The sequence below is a fragment of the Tachysurus vachellii genome, chromosome 4 (genome assembly GCF_030014155.1).
Source record: "Tachysurus vachellii isolate PV-2020 chromosome 4, HZAU_Pvac_v1, whole genome shotgun sequence".
Classification (NCBI taxonomy): Eukaryota; Metazoa; Chordata; class Actinopteri; order Siluriformes; family Bagridae; genus Tachysurus; species Tachysurus vachellii.
The window spans coordinates 9,330,313-9,347,812 of record NC_083463.1 but is presented as its reverse complement, the minus strand read 5'-3'; the positions used below and the strand labels follow the sequence as shown (position 1 = coordinate 9,347,812).

The window sequence follows — 17,500 nt, the reverse complement described above, 5'->3', positions numbered from 1 at the left end:
AACTTGATTTATTTGTTTTTATTTCCCTTTTGAATTAAGTTAGAAAAGCGGGATTGTATTTATAACGCTGGGGAAACCAGACCACTAAAATGCTACGCACAGTTAAATTGCTAACTCTATTAGAAGTGAGGACTTTGTTGGCTCCCAAGGTTACAGGGACACACATATTTCGCAAATTTCAAGTTTGTATGCAGCTACTGGCATAAAAAGGCATGTATCATCACGCTTTAGTGTTTGTAAAGAAGGCTATTATTTCAATCATAAAAAGAAACCGCATTCCATCTGTTACGCAAACATACAAATAGAGTCCCAAACTGTTCCATCGAAGCCTTTCTTCAGTCATTTTTTCTTCATTACATGATTTTTTGCGTGTTTGTGTACCTGCAGGCCTGCCGAGGTGTGTGTGTTGTCACTCAGCACACAGTGAAGTGTAACTAAATGTGCGTGCGTGTGTGTGTGTATACCTTTAGGCTCAGGTTGGCTCTGAGATGTGTGTGTATGTGTCACTCAGAAGGGAGTGTATATGTGTACCTTCAGGCCGGGATTGGCTATGAGGCGTGTGTTATCACTCAGGTAAGCTGTGTAGTGTTCCACCATGCGCTTGGTCTCAGGCTGACTCAGGTGTTCATAAGGAGACGAGAAACTCCCGGCTGATAACATCACGGTCGGGCTCTCTGTGGAGAAAATACGGCTTAAAATACATGTAGAGAATGGTGTAATTCCTCTGGGCACAGTAATGTGAAATCCGAGGATATTATTTTGCCAAAATCAGACATGGTCCTTCCTTTCTTATTTCTTTATACTGTAAAAATGCATATCTTTTTGAATAATGCAATGCATATGCTTTTATTCAAGTTTTTAACGGCTATGTTACCATCAGTATCGGCTAACAATTACTGTACAAACATACAAACTACCGTAACAGCTCATTCACAAAAACTTGCATGGCAGACACTCCACATATTACATTTTGTTAAATATCAGCCTTTTTTGTAAAATAAATAAATACTGTAAATAAATAAAATCTAATCATGTAGATTAGATAATAATAATAATAATAATAATAATAATAATAATAATAAAACTAATAATGTAATACAGTTTTCTGTAAGGAGACTAAACATTTGTGGAAGGACTTTCCAGTGTCACTGCTATGTATTTAAAAAAATAAATAAATAAATAAACGTGATTCATAAGTGGAAGAAAGGAATATATAAGACAAAATATAAGATGATACATCATTGGGTTGATGAGGGATAATGGATCCCACTACCCCCTCGTTGCTTATTTGTCCTATTAGTAATTGTTAGTTAATACAGAAATCATTTTGAATTGGTGTTGTGCAGTGAAGGTCAGCTATTTAATTGTTCTACACAATTAAATTATTCACCCATCTGTTATAAGGACATGACTAGGACACAAGCCTTTACCGTACACCACTTTGGTGCACAGAATTGGTGTTCAGTGTTGGAGTTTGGCGTTTGGATAAATTCCTAGCGCATCATTGTAACAGTGTGATTTCAGCTCTCAGGCTGCTTACCGACGGTAGCCAGCTGTTTGAAGTGCAGGCAGGAGCTGGGTTGGCCCAGCAGGTCGAGTCGGTGGTACAAGAGCTTACTGCTGGGGGCTGTGTTCAGGTTCTTCAGCTGCTTCACGGGAATCTCAGGCTGAACATACACTATGCACAGGATAAACGATGTGTCCTGAACCTACACAACACAGACCAAAAGCAATGAGATTTATAGGGGTTGGGGCAGGGAAACGACAGACATCTTTCGATGCTTATGTAAAACCTGATATCGGTGTTACAAAGTGCTGCCTGGAGTGTTTGGCACCAACGGAAAAAGTTAGGTCAGATTAACTAATATTAAGTATCCAACCATACGCTACTGCATATACAGACATCGACACACACACGGGGATCACACACTCTAGCTCAAAAGTCTCAAGTCACTTTAATGGCAAACATGATTACTTTCAAAATAAAAAGTGTTTTATGAGCCAGATTTAAAAACACTGGAGCTCGTAATACAGCCACCTCGTCTGATAAATGTGTTCTGGCACGAAGACGCAATTCTTCGACAGTCTTCTTTATATGAAACACTTGGTAGATGAAGACAGAGTTAATAAGCTAAGCTTAAGGCAGAGTGTTCCAGAAAGCATAGCAGCTGAAATATGTTTTCATTTTATGTCTCACTTAAATGTCCATTTCTGTCATTTGGCAGACGCAGTTATTCAGTTCGACTTAGAAGTACGTCATAGTTTCAATCAAAAACGTATCCTCGAGCTAGTACAAACAGGTCACGGGTCTATGCATACGATCAAGCCAAAATCCTATAAGAAAAGAGTTAGTATTAGTTGGTAGAACACCAAGAACAGTACAGGTTGTTTTTTTATTGCTCATGACGACACTGTTGGACAGCTGAAATAAGTAGAAAAGATTCATTAAAGATTTATGTTACTGCCAAGCCTAGCAATTTAGGTTAACTTTTTGAAATGCACAGTGAGATATAAATAAAGCTAAAACCTAGTGGGAAAAGGGCATCGCTTGGAAATGTTACAAAAGTTCTCAAATATAACTATGTGGGAATGTAAAAAGCCTGAGGATTGAGCTGAAAGTCCATGGTTTCTTCTTCTGTCTACTATCTAACCTGCCCTAAACTAGAACTGCACAGATTTAAGAAGGCAGTGCTGACTGCAGTGCCAGTACCAGTTTCCATGCGTAGCTGACGTTGTAGGCATCTCGGCTCGGGTCACGCAGACGGTTCACGTGCCAGGACAGAGACGAGTTGATGGGTACAGAGATCACCTGGCTCCCCAGAGGCAAACTGCCACAGAACAATAAAGTGTCATTAATCATCCAATAGCCTTGTATAAAATAACTCCCACCACCTTTTGAAAGCTACGTTACAAAATGTTTCATCATGCTGTTAACCACAATGAAGCAGCCACTCACCTGAGGATGTTCTGGCGAACAGCGGCGAATCCAGGGATATTCTCATAATGGATGATGTCTGTGTGTAGTGGGGCTTCAGTCATCAGGTACGGGCGAGTCAGGGACGGGTGCATGAGGGTGAAACCTGACAACAATAATCCAGTACTATTGGATATACTGATATATGAGGTCAAGTAAAACTCATTACGCCAATTAACCCCAAAATCAATAACAGCGATTTAATGAAATCTTGACACTTACTTTGAATTTTAGTAAAATCTATTAAACCGTAGTCTAGTAAAAATAATCTCTGTATTACATACAAAATGAGATTTTCGTTATAGCTCGTGCAGCTACCTCGTTATTTATGCAATGTTCATACGGGTTTCTCTTTATCACCTTATTCCCAACTAGAAAACTGTAACAGGCAGAGAGAAAAAATAATACCACACCGAAATCTAGTGCGTCATTCTAGTTCCTCCACCCGATGTGCACCAAGCAACAGCAAATAACAACAAGGCAAAAGTCTTGTTTGGTGGCTACTTAATTCTAAGCTCCTCTTTTTTGACCAAAGCGACCACAGTCCCAGCCACTTATTTTTTCCTGGCTCATCAAACTGAGGCTCATGAATTCTGAGGTCAAAATTAAATCAAGAAAAGAAAGTATCTCCAAATGCATCCTTTACATCTGCCACACATTCTCCTTCATAAATTGTTGTTTCTAATTGTTTTAAGTTCATTGCCAATTGTTTATAACATGTTGTTGTTCTTAGATGTCTTCTGTAATGCTGTAGCAAGGGATATTTTTTTTTTTTACAACAAATATGTTGTCACCTCTGTATCTACTGCTACATGGAAAGTGCAATAGCGTTTGTGAATATCTTCTAACCTTGACGATGAAGCAATGCACTGAAACCATAAGAGGTTCAACCAGTAAAACTACCAACATTCATCATACAGTCATTATCTTGTGACTCCTATATAATTTGCATTCAGTCCTGCAATAATTATTCTGTTCAAGTTAGGACGTACGCTTCGTTGCATTGTAAATAACTAGCTGACAACACAAACAAAAGTCTTTGCACTATTCTACTTCCTGAAGTGTAATTTCGGTTGTATGCAGAAATCACCTTCCTGCCGTTTTTGCTTTATTGTGTTCGAATTCATGCAACATTCTTTCTTCAAACGGGTAGCAATAATCCTCGAATTTGATAACGTTAGATAGCAACACGGCCGTCGATCAAGGGGCTTTTAATCCTCCGTGCTGAGCCTTGGCTATGGTTTACTGTGAGTTTACTGAGCAGCTGGAAGCGGCAGATGCAGCTTCCTCTCACCTGGAGAGCGGAGCGTCGGTTTCTCAAGAGATCACAAGCTTAACCTCATTAAATGGAAATGAGAATGAACTCTAACAAGCATACATTTTGCTCATTTATTCACTATAGCATCTTATTTAATTTACCCTAAGCTGGAAATATGTTGATGAAGAAATGTCGATTATTACAAATTTGAATCTTTCAGCAATAACAAATTGAGATCGGGTCTGCTGCAGTCGGAAGTGATGTGTGCCATCTAGTCTTTATGGCAGTTTAGCTCAGACTGGCAGACTAAAAAAAAAATGTTAAATTCACAATTCTGATTGGTCAGAAGATGTGGATTCATTTCTTCTCTAGAACATCAGCTCTGTATAACAGTACAAACAGAATCAGGCTAAATGCTAATGTTTTCGTTCTAATACCTTATCGTTTCTATGGTAACCGCTTACAAATAGAATAATACTCCGTATAAACCGGTTTAAAAATGTGTGATTGTTAACGTGATTATTTTTTATGAAGAACCTTTTATTTAGCATTTAAGGATTGAGGGAGGGAGTCTGTAGTGTGTACCAGAGGGAAAGCTGTAACTAAATTTTCCACCTCAGGAAAGGCTTCAGAACAGTGTGATGTGAATCGAGGTTTCTTGTTATTAAGACCAGCTGCATTTTGTTGCCTTTATAACTTCACAGAGAAACAGAGGGTCTTGTGAGGCATTAACTGTTTACAGCTGATATGATTTAACAGATAACAGGTATTTTTTACCAGACAAAACATGAAATTGATAAAAAAAAAAAAAGAATAAGGTCTCATTATGTAATAAATGAAACAGTTAGTGCTGGTAAACCGCTGTGGTATATGTATCATAGAACACTTTCAGACACGCTGTTATCGGAAAAGATCCTTCGGGGTGGTAAGTCATGTAGGACACCATCGCAGCATGCTGTCGCTGATTATTTTCTATTACAGCACACCCTATTGTGTTCTATTCCTTAAATAAACATTGCAAAGGAAGCCACTTTGGCACGAAGCCTGTAATTTTGTAACAGATAATTTCCTCTAATGGACTGTTCGATGGATCTAACAGACCTTTGAGTGAGGGTCGGCTGTAGGTAAGCCGTTTTAAAGCTTAAAGCTGCACCGCTGAAGGATTGTCTGACAGGGTTGTTGCTTCTAAATTAGAACCTTGGAGGTAATTGTGCTGCATCATGTTGTACGAGTTACTGCAACACCTGCTGCAAACTGATGAAACCCCACCGTATCGGTGCTCGTACCTTTGTTATCTATGAGAAAAGTGTATGAGGCCAGCGAGTCCTGGTAGTAGGTGACGTCCTCGAGGATATAAGCGAGGTTGACGTCCACTCCCACGACTCCGAGCAGCAGGTTCCCAAAGTAGCACGGTCGGCTGACTGTCATAATGAAGCCTAGGGGAAATACAAAAAAAAAAAACAAAACAAAAAAAAAAGCGATAATGAACACTGTGATGACTTTGAGGCATCAAAGCATTGGACTGATTGGTGATGCACCAGAACCAGGTTCGACGCAGAGGGTCGAGCAGCTTGAACTGACAACCTCGATTCAAAGAACAAATTATTCTCTAGTGGGCTAAATGCACCACAAATGCTGTTCCAGGTTTACCTGACACTAGAGCATCAGTGTCCAATCTTATCCACAAAGCAGGGTGGGTGCAGGTTTTCATCCAATTAAGCAGAAGCCACACCTGATTCTACACGTTTAATCAGTTAATCTTGGATTTCAACAGGCTCATGTGTGGATTCTGCTCGATCGGAATGAAAATTCGCACCAACACCAGCACTGTGTGTATAAGACTGGACACCGCAAGACTATTAGTGTTCACATATACTCCTGATATTCTTGGACTACTACTCCTACATTGTGTGTGTTTCAATGAGTACAATCAATATAAATATGAGACACAGTACAGGCTGTGTACTGTGAGTGTCCTAACTCACCATCACCCATCTGGTCAGCATAGGGCAGACTGAAAGAGGCCACATCGATCATGCGGTTTGGCAGGTTGATGTAGAAGCGTCCCACGCTGGTCTCCAGGTTACTGAGCTGGTTCAACACCATCATGCTGCCCTTCACGACAGGGAGGGTAGTACGATCTGAAATGCTGTACTTTGCAGAGTTCTGCTCAGCCAGGTCACGCATAAAGGCCAACTCTTTCAGACCGGTTACTCCCTCTGTGTGCAAGAAACATTGTGTTTTTTATTAAAATAATCATCGACCCTAATTTTCATGTCTCTCTACAGATGAGGCAACATTGCTGCCACAAAAATCCTAATAAGTCAGTAACCTGAGACCAAAGTAGATGTTTGACCTAGTCAGCAGTTTCCTCACAAGACTGAGGCTCAAAAATTTACTGATTAAAAAAAAGACTTTCTCCAAAAGTTACCACAAAACTAAAATAACCAATCCAGGAGGCAGAAGTGAGACCTTTCCCCTTCAGTGATTCAGAAAACCGCTAATTTAGCTAGGAAAAAAAAAACATTTCCAATGGTATGTGGTAGACAGGAATGTAGTAGCCTAGTGGCTAAAGTGTTGGACCACTGATCAGAAGGTTGTGAGCTTGAATCCCAGGACCACCGAGCTGCCACTGCTGGGTCCCTGAGCAAGGCCCTTAACACTCAGTTATGCTCAGTTGTATAAAATGAGATATAAATGCAAGTCTGCCAAAATGAGGTTCTCCTGCTATAAAAAGGGGACAATGCTGTGGCTGAACAATAGATATTTGCACCACTGTATATAAATACATTCGCAAGCTGCTGATGAAAACCTCTAACGATCTCTGAATCCCTGAAAAATAAACGGTGGGACATTTATAGTGCTAATTTTGTTACTAAACAAAAGACATAGCTATAATGAATTTAACTGGAACTAATAATCCTTTAACTACTAACAGAGCAGCTGTAAAACCTGCATCTGTCGTAAAAAACTGTTGACATTTAATAAAAGGCACTTGGCTTGGAGATGAATGTGAAGGGATTTAGGATCGATGGTATTTATTGTAATAAATAACTATGATACAATGTGAAATATGGGTCAGAGTTTTTTTAGAATCGTGTTCCTTCCAGTCGTCCCATTTAACCATTCTGTTTCAATGGAGTTGATATCTTCTCATGTGTGTTCCAGTCAGAGCTACAGCACAATTCTACACTTCATACGCAACCATGCTAATCAAGTCCAATCATATTTGTGTCATCTGACACAAAAAGCCCTCTGCACTCTTTCATGTCACTGAGTGCCCTTTGATGTGTTCTGCTGCTTTTCTCTTTCTTCCTTCATCATCCTGCATTTTAATTCTCCTCATGCCCAGCTAATGTATGTTAATAACAAGATGATGCATGCACAGGCAGCGAGCCAGGTGAGGAGGACAAAAGAGAGGGCTTTCTTATGATACACACACGCACACGTACACGAAGACGGAGAGATGAAACGGACAGAGCGAAATTTCTGACAGAACTAAGAGCGTGTAGATGCACGCGTACACGAATACACACATCAAAGTTAATCAATGACCGAGATGAACGTGCTGGTAAAGGAAAGTCATGATGGAGGATGAAGGCCGTAGTGTGTGTTACCGTTAATAAGAGCATAGGTGAGGATCATTACGGAGTTGTTGAGGTGCCGATTCTCCTCTTTGACCACGTTTAGAGTGGCTCTCTTCTCATGCTCTGAGGAGTCTCGAGAGGTGACGCCTGACGATAGGTAGATTATCACCATATCAGTGTCTGTGTGTGTGAGAGAGAGAGAGAGAGAGAGAGAGAGAGAGAGAGATACATTACTAAAGCTGTAAGAGGATCACAGTTCAGATCTAGGTTCTTGCTGAATCAGGTGTCTTACTGCTGTGGGGTCTGCCCATGCTGCTGGTGTTCCTCAGAAGCTGAAAGGCTTTCTGGAAGCCCATAGCATGCTGAGTTGCACTGTCTGAGGACTTGATGCTGTTAATGAAGGTGCTCATCTTGCGCTTGGTCTCACTGGTGGCAGGAGACAGGAAGCTCTTGTAGCACTGATCCAAGGAGCAAGAGCGAACCGCATCAGCCACCGTCAACACTGAGATCTGCAGCGGACAAAACAGAGGTCTAGGTCACTAGGTTTACTCACTAACTAGCTAACTAGTTGTGGGGGCAGAAGGATGTGGGTTGTGTAACATTCGAGCAACATTTTCATGACTGTTCATAAGATCTGAATGATTCTATCTTGTATATCTGAACTATTTTGTTCTTAACACATGCAGGCTGTGCTGTGTTCTGTACTTTATCATGTTCGTCGATGGAGTTGAGGATGACGAGAGCGGCGTCACGGGCGATCTGGAGCTGCGTCTCACTGACGGAAGCGCCGTGGTCCATGAGCACCACCACGTGCTTCGACTGAGGTCTCACCGCTGTCACGTACACAGGCCTGACAAAAAAACACAAGCAGTGTTAATATCGGGCCATTGACGAGATCCTTCAGTGGCTGAAAATTTAGAAGTAATTAAAGAAAGAATGAGTGAAAGGAGGACTCGTGGCGTAATCGTGTCCACCTAGCTTAACCTCCAGCTGGAACATCAGACACTTCATGAACTCACCGCTCGGAGCATTGCTTACGTATCAGAAGAAAAACGGGGCTAACAGGCACTGAGGCAGAATAAGGAAAAAAAAAAATCAAGATACCTGATGATACTCTTACTTTTCCAACATTTTAAAAATTCACTGGATTCTGATAAAGCGTCACGTTAGGAGCATCTGAAGCCATTTGCTGACTGGGAAACTCCACTTGTGTTCTGTTTGAGACGATACTACCTTTGTAAAATTCAGGCACTAGACAGTTCAGTAGTCTGTATGCTTTTCTCATCACAGAAACAGGAAGTAATGCGACAAGTCACAGATCCGATCACAGAGAACTACCACACATGATGTGAAAGGAAGCAAATCCCTGACCACTGTTCCGACAGGACCCAAGATCTGTTCTCTGCATCACGCCCTAGCAGAAAAATAACCTTTATATGTGACCCACATAACATTCAGACTTTGTTAAATCATAGCAAACTGGAAAAAAAGCAACTGTGGAAAATAAGCCAGGTGTACAAAGGTACATTATTGCCCCTAGAATGTAGGCATGTAGGATGTGTGCTTGCATGAGTATCCATTAAAGACTGCCAGAAAATAATGCTCATCATTCATTCAGACAATAGAACGCACTCTAAAAAGAATGAGAAAGAAACAATAGAAGAAAAAAGAACAAGAGCGAAGAAGAAGCTCAAAAAATCCCACACTTCCCCTCAGATGATTTCTTGTGGCCTTACTGAGGAAACTCTGCATACCAGCTAAATGCACAGAGACGATTAAACCAGAGAATAAACTTTACAACTTCCTAAGGATCAAACTCTGCCCCTGGTACGCAACACAGTGGTACAAACCCCAGTGGACTTGCTGGACACCATGCTGGCGTGTTTTCGGTGTATTTATTACAGAGGAATGGCAGTGAAAATCATTTGCTGCTTGTTTTTTCCATTGCTGACTCTTATAAAGGATGCCTTCGCTGTGTTTACTGCTGAACCTCAAGCCTGTTGTTGCCTATAAAAATGCCTTTACTCCTCAATAGACACTCCAGAAAACTTTCTTCTTGTCGAGGAATTCAATAAGTACCATTTGCAGAGAAGCTTTTGATTAAATTCGGCATTTTTTTTAGTACAAATAAAAAAAAAAATCCCAGCATAAAAGCTATGTTTTGATTTAACGCTGTGGTGGGAAATTATTAAAGAATTATGGCTTTGGTCATCAAACTTTTTTAAGGAAACAAAACTAGTATTACTCCTTCACCCTAATGCAGCGTGCTTTTGTCACCTTTATTTTTAAAATCTCAATAAACTTTCTATACACTGTAATATTGTTGTAAATACAAAATGACTCATTTTCCATCCTGCCATGGCCCCGGGTCTGTGTGACTCACTTTCCATCGCCCTCTTCTCCCAGTAGACCGGAGTTCCTAAAACAGCTAGTCCATTTATCCAGAAGACTTCTTTTGTGGGGAATAATGGTGAAACCCTTCTTTAATATGTTTGAGCCTGAATCTAGTCAGACTCCTATCGATCGAGGTTGACTCCCACCCACCCGTCTCTGGTGTTAGAACCCTTAACTCACCTGATCTCGTGTACATTAAGTCAGAGCTGCGCTCAGCATCAACTCGCTCAGTCTGTAGTCGTAACAAATTATTACAAAAACAGTTGTGTATCTTTATAATACACTGCGGTTAACAATCAGAAGATGGCCGCTTGCAATAACGTGCATCATTTATTTAAAATATACTTCTAATTTATTCAGAACTGGAGTCAATCCTGGGTGTGAGGTGGGAAACCACCCATTGGACTCTAAGCCACACTGTGACGCATGTACAGTGTTGTGCTAGTTACTAAGAAATAGTAACTAGTTACTTCATTCAAAAAGTAACTCAATTACTTTGTTGATTACTTTCACCAAAAAGTAACGTGTTACTGTTAAAAGTAACTTTTTAGTTACTTTTTTAAAGAAATAATGAGCATTATCCACTGAGAGATTCGTCTTGCTCTCGCCTCGACTCGCCATTACTGCCGCACATACTCGAATAAACAGAAGCACACCCACAGTGCGGCGTCTTCGTGTTTACGGTGGTTGGCATCCACCAATCCTACAATGCGTCGCTGCTGTAAACATGTTAGACTGTAGACTACACTTCAGCTAAAATGAATTCATTTATAAAAGTAACGGACAAACGCACCATATGGTAACGGTAACGGAGTTAATTTATTTAAAAAGTAATGCGTTAGAGTATTAGTTACTGTCAAACTAGTTAAACTACTAGTTACTAGTAACGCGTTACTGCCCAACACTGCCCATGTACACATATTTACTCCATTTTAGAGTCAGCATCGTATGTTTTCTGGAGGTGGATGCAAACTGAAGAACATGTAGGAAACCCATGTTGATACTTAAAGAACATGTGACACTCCACTAGAAAGAACTCAGGATCAAGCCTGGGACCTTGGAGCTGTATGGTGGAAACTTTACCCACTACTGTGCTCCCATTTTACTGTATATTTATCTGCATCCTCAGACCGATGAATATTTAAAATCTATAAGCAGATCTGTGAAATTCCTCTTTAACCTCACAAAGACTGAAGAACTTCTCATTTCTCACTTTTATAACTACGGAGCCTTGCTATTAGTTTTAGTGTAGTTACTGAGTAATATGCTCCGAGATGATTAAACGAATAATACCCTGAGATCTTGGTGTGGTTTTGATTCCCACCAAACTACAGTTTTTAATCTGGGCAGTGGAGCTGAAAAACTCTTCTATTATGTTGGAAAGTCTCCCAAAATGAGGGAGAGAGTGCTTTTATGGGGGAAAATGTGTGATGTGATCCAAGTGATTATTCAAGCATATGGAGAGCATTTGTCTTAGGTTTTGTTCAGTTAAGTGGTCTAAATGCAAAACAAATAAAGAATAGAGCTTTGCATTCTGCACCCAAGGAAGCCTGTGTGTGTGTGTGTGTGTGTGAGAGTGATACAAGGATCCTGGCAGTAAAAAGATTTCTGACAGGCTTTTTTCCAAACGAGATCTGTTGATAGGTAATGTACTCTCACGCTTTCACTGAGTCACTGTGGTCATGTGAGTGTGTGTGTGTGTGTGTGTGTTTTTACTGCACCTGCTCCTGTGCTCAAATGTGCTTTTGCAGTGAAACTTGTGAGCAGGGAACACAGTGAAGATGCCCTCCTCTGAGCTGAAGTACTGCCACTTGATGCCTGGGTTTGACTTCAGGTTGTCTGCCAACACTAAGACATCCGAGAGAGAGAGAGAGAGAGAGAGAGAGAGAGAGAGAGAGAGAGAGAGAGAGAGAGAGAGAGAGAGAGAGAGAGAGAGAGGGAGAGAGAGCGAGAGGGAGAGAGAGCGAGAGAGAGAGAGAGAGGGAGAGAGAGGGAGAGAGAGGGAGAGAGAGGGAGAGAGAGAGGGAGAGAGAGAGGGAGAGAGAGAGGGAGGGAGAGGGCGAGAGAGAGGGAGAGAGAGAGAGAGAGAGAGGGAGAGAGAGAGGGAGAGAGGGAGAGAGAGGGAGGGAGAAAGAAAGAGAAATTAGGACACATGATTTCTTGTCTGTAATTTATTCAAGCAGCAAAATATCTAAAACAAAAATTCAGAAATAAAAAGTGCAGATTTCCCCAACAGCTCTATTCAGGCTGGATAAGTTTTACATTGGAAGGTGGGACAATTTGTTATTACTGGAATATCTCTGGGCTTTTAGTTCCATCTGAATCCATCATATCAGTAGTTGCATTCATGTGTCCTGAAAGATTACATACCTGTCTACCTGAATTAACAGGCTGAATTGACAAAGATCCTATAATATCTTCGGTTTTGCACCTTTTCTTCAACATAAAGTCACACCAGATAGCCCTCTTTTCTATTCTCTCCCAAAACCAAACCAAATATTATTTGAACAGTGCTCATCAATCAGCCGTAATGCCCAGAAACCAGCACTGTACTGTTGGCACACGGTAAAGCTGCAGCGTTAATGTAGTGTAACGAGGCAGGCCGAGTGTGTTTTGCTTGGACGTGCCTCTGGGTTGTGAGGCCCGGCGCCCAGATTCATACAGACAAGATCATCCTATCCAAACACCCCAATCACATCGCTCACTCTGCCGTAAGTGTTTATTTAATCTGCACAAGCAGGAACAAGGAAGACAGAACGAGGGACGAGAGCTAAATGACCCTTTACACCTGGATAACAGAAGTGCTTCATTAGTAAAGCACAGATTCAGGTTCAAAACAAGTTACATGTCCGCTGTATTCGACTTTCATGGGTCTAATGAGGAATTCTCATTCTCTAATTCTCTAGCTTGTTTGAGGACCACACTGATGTATTAGCTGACATGGACCACGCTTTCATTAGCCATCATGAGGCCAGTGCTTCCTAACATTAAGAGCGAGACATGGTATAAACTTTCTCCAGTTGAATGGAAAAAAAAATAATAATAATAATAATAATAAATAATAAATAAAGACGTTAGAAATTTCAGTCATTTCAGAAGTCGGCTTGATCTTCAGTTATTTGAGGTGTTTTAACATGCAAGCTAATCTAAGACTTATAAAACAGCGCGAGGTGACTGAAAATTGTTAACGTGATGAACTGATTGATGCAGAATGAGATTTTCCTTTGAAGAAAGAAAAAAAAAAAAAGACTATAGGAAAATATGTGGGTTGATCTGGAGTATTACAGAGAAACAGAGATTCGGATCAGGCTGGATTCGCTGACCTCGAGCTCTTAAGAGGAAAGAGAAGGCCAGACACATCCACCAGCACCCTGCACCATTAATCAGGACTGAGCGTATAAACAGGAACTTTGGAACATGTTGACAGTTTGAAGAATCGTATACATTCGCTGCTCCACAACACTTAATCCTGCACTCAGTGTTTAGAGAAGCTGAAAACCATGAGCATAAAGAAAAAAAAGGGCCTTCATTTCCTCTATCCCTCCCTAAACCATGCTCCTTCTATTCGTTTCTTTATACCTTCTGCTTCTCCGGAGTCCTGAGAAGATGATAGTTTATCTTGATTAAATGCGTGTCTTGATTCTGCTAAGCTTCTTGACCAAAGCAGAACAGGCATACGATGAAACACTGCTTTGATTTAAGGATTTAAAATATAGTTTGCCTGCTGGATTCTATTATAATTTACTGTTTGAAAGAATAATAAAATTTGTGCCACAAGCACACGTTTCTTGTTGTTCTTGCTGAAGGACACTGTTTCCAAACAGCAGCTGCCTTATAGAGCAGGATAATGTTCCCTAATTCACTTCAGAAATAATTCAGAGGTGGTTAAGTGGAGAAGTGGTTAAGGTGCTGGAATAAGGTTGTGAGTTCAAACCCCCAGGGTCACTCCTGGTCCCCTGAGCAAGGTCTGATCGAGCATCTGCTAGATGGACAAACAAGTCCTATACAAGAAGGTCCGACCCTGAAACTTGCAGGACATCCTGTCAGCTACCTCTGCACATCCTCAGAGTCCATGCCTCGAGTCAGAGCTGATTTGAAGGCACATGGATGACCTGCACAATATTAAGACAGGTGGTTTTAATCTTATGGCTCTTTGGAGTATATAAAATGATATCAAACCTCGCTTCACATTTGGAGTTATGACTCTCCCATTGCTTGAGCTTTTTTTTTTCCCCCTAGCAGACAGATATACAATATTAAAATGTTTCCCATCCTCTCTCTTTGTAAGCACTCACACATTGTACGCTCCATATCTATATCCTCTCTAACATCACCTCATTTATCTCCTCACTCGCACCCTGGTTAAGTGAGTCCCGAGCCTCACTTCATCTGAAAAGTGACACTCGGGCATGACAGCCAAAAGTGTGCTAAAGCACTCTGGGGGAATAAACATGTCAAGAAGCAAGGAGGGGCGAGGAAAAGAAGGGAGGAGTGTGTAGCGAGAGGAGACAACCCGTGAGAGAGATCCTCTCATTCATTAAACAGAAGGCTCCATGTCTCCAGCCTGCTGTTCACACTGCGGTTCTCTGCGCCGTCCGCAGCACTGTTTAGACTAACTCGCACACAAGCGCACTGACGATGGCTTCGCTGCTGCAGGATAAAAAGCAACAGAATGAAGTGAACAAAGATAAATTAGGCTAATCCTAGCTGGAGGAAGCAGGAACGCAGGAGAAGATACACGACGCCAGAAACCAGAGCTGATCACTGCGGCAACGACGAGTGTCTGCAGAACTACTTTAAAATGTTTGTTTTAAACTTAATTATAATGAAAAGCATTAAGAGGAACAAGGAACAAATGTTTTATTGATATGACAAAGATTCATTTGTGCTTTTGTAATGTTTTTAAACATTTGCTTTAAGAATTGCAATGCGACCCTTTTTAGGATTACAGAGGCCTTTAGACTCACTTTTAAAAGCTTATAACAATTCACAAACTAATTAATAATCAATTATTTACTAAATTAACAAAACAGAAAAATGTCTGACAAAAATAAAAGTAAATCAAAAACTGAAAGCTCATAGACACTACAGAAACACCACACACACACACAAGGGCGCACTACAGCAACACCACACACACACACGGGCGCACTACAGCAACACACCAAACACACGGGCGCACTACAGCAACACCAAACACACGGGCGCACTACAGCAACACCAAACACACGGGCGCACTACAGCAACACCAAACACACGGGCGCACTACAGCAACACCCCACACACGGGCGCACTACAGCAACACCAAACACACGGGAGCACTACAGCAACACACGCGCACTACAGCAACACAGGAGCACTACAGCAACACACGCGCACTACAGCAACACACGCGCACTACAGCAACACACGCGCACTACAGCAACACACGCGCACTACAGCAATACCCCACACACGTACACAACAGCAACACCAAACACACGGGCGCACTACAGCAACACCAATCACATGGGAGCACTACAGCAACACTAAACACACGGGAGCACTACAGCAACACCAAACACACGGGAGCACTACAGAAACACCAAACACACGGGAGCACTACAGAAACACCAAACACACGAGAGCACTACAGAAACACCAAACACACGGGAGCACTACAGAAACACCAAACACACGGGCACTAAAGCAACACCAAACACACGAGAGCACTACAGAAACACCAAACACACGGGAGCACTACAGAAACACCAAACACACGGGCACTACAGCAACACTAAACACATGGGAGCACTACAGAAACACTAAACACACGGGAGCACTACAGAAACACTAAACACACGGGAGCACTACAGAAACACTAAACACACGGGAGCACTACAGAAACACCAAACACACGGGCACTACAGCAACACCAAACACAAAGGGGCACTACAGCAACACTAAACACACGGGAGCACTACAGAAACACCAAACACAAAGGAGCACTACAGAAACACCAAACACACGGGAGCACTACAGAAACACCAAACACACGGGAGCACTACAGAAACACCAAACACACGGGAGCACTACAGAAACACCAAACACACGGGCACTACAGCAACACTAAACACACGGGGGCACTACAGAAACACCAAACACACGGGCACTACAGAAACACCAAACACACGGCCACTACAGCAACACTAAACACAAAGGAGCACTACAGAAACACCAAACACACGGGAGCACTACAGAAACACCAAACACAAAGGAGCACTACAGAAACACCAAACACACGGGAGCACTACAGAAACACCAAACACACGGGCACTACAGCAACACTAAACACACGGGAGCACTACAGAAACACCAAACACACGGGCACTACAGAAACACCAAACACACGGGCACTACAGAAACACCAAACACACGGCCACTACAGCAACACTAAACACAAAGCACTACAGAAACACCAAACACACGGGCACTACAGCAACACTAAACACACGGGAGCACTACAGAAACACCAAACACACGGAGCACTACAGCAACACCAAACACACGGGAGCACTACAGAAACACCAAACACACGGGAGCACTACAGAAACACCAAACACACGGGCACTACAGCAACACTAAACACACGGGAGCACTACAGAAACACCAAACACACGGGCACTACAGAAACACCAAACACACGGGAGCACTACAGAAACACCAAACACACGGGAGCACTACAGAAACACCAAACACACGGGCACTACAGCAACACTAAACACACGGGGGCACTACAGAAACACCAAACACACGGGCACTACAGAAACACCAAACACACGGCCACTACAGCAACACTAAACACAAAGGAGCACTACAGAAACACCAAACACACGGGAGCACTACAGAAACACCAAACACAAAGGAGCACTACAGAAACACCAAACACACGGGAGCACTACAGAAACACCAAACACACGGGCACTACAGCAACACTAAACACACGGGAGCACTACAGAAACACCAAACACACGGGCACTACAGAAACACCAAACACACGGGCACTACAGAAACACCAAACACACGGCCACTACAGCAACACTAAACACAAAGGAGCACTACAGAAACACCAAACACACGGGCACTACAGCAACACTAAACACACGGGAGCACTACAGAAACACCAAACACACGGAGCACTACAGCAACACCAAACACACGGGAGCACTACAGAAACACCAAACACACGGGAGCACTACAGAAACACCAAACACACGGGCACTACAGCAACACTAAACACACGGGAGC

At 42.1% G+C, this 17,500-nt stretch overlaps 1 protein-coding gene across 1 annotated transcript in view; it reads right to left on the bottom strand.

Annotated features, from left to right (window-relative positions):
- cachd1 (cache domain containing 1) overlaps positions 1–17,500 on the bottom strand; it is an 80,933-nt gene that overhangs the window by 14,422 nt on the left and 49,011 nt on the right. The window contains exons 5-14 of the mRNA XM_060867598.1: positions 11,935–12,061; positions 8,525–8,669; positions 8,112–8,328; positions 7,850–7,999; positions 6,218–6,451; positions 5,519–5,668; positions 2,957–3,080; positions 2,711–2,828; positions 1,541–1,709; positions 532–674 (exon numbers count right to left, since the gene is read on the bottom strand). Of these exons, the coding sequence (XP_060723581.1) occupies positions 532–674; positions 1,541–1,709; positions 2,711–2,828; positions 2,957–3,080; positions 5,519–5,668; positions 6,218–6,451; positions 7,850–7,999; positions 8,112–8,328; positions 8,525–8,669; positions 11,935–12,061 (1,577 nt within the window). The remainder of the gene's footprint in view (positions 1–531; positions 675–1,540; positions 1,710–2,710; positions 2,829–2,956; positions 3,081–5,518; positions 5,669–6,217; positions 6,452–7,849; positions 8,000–8,111; positions 8,329–8,524; positions 8,670–11,934; positions 12,062–17,500) is intronic.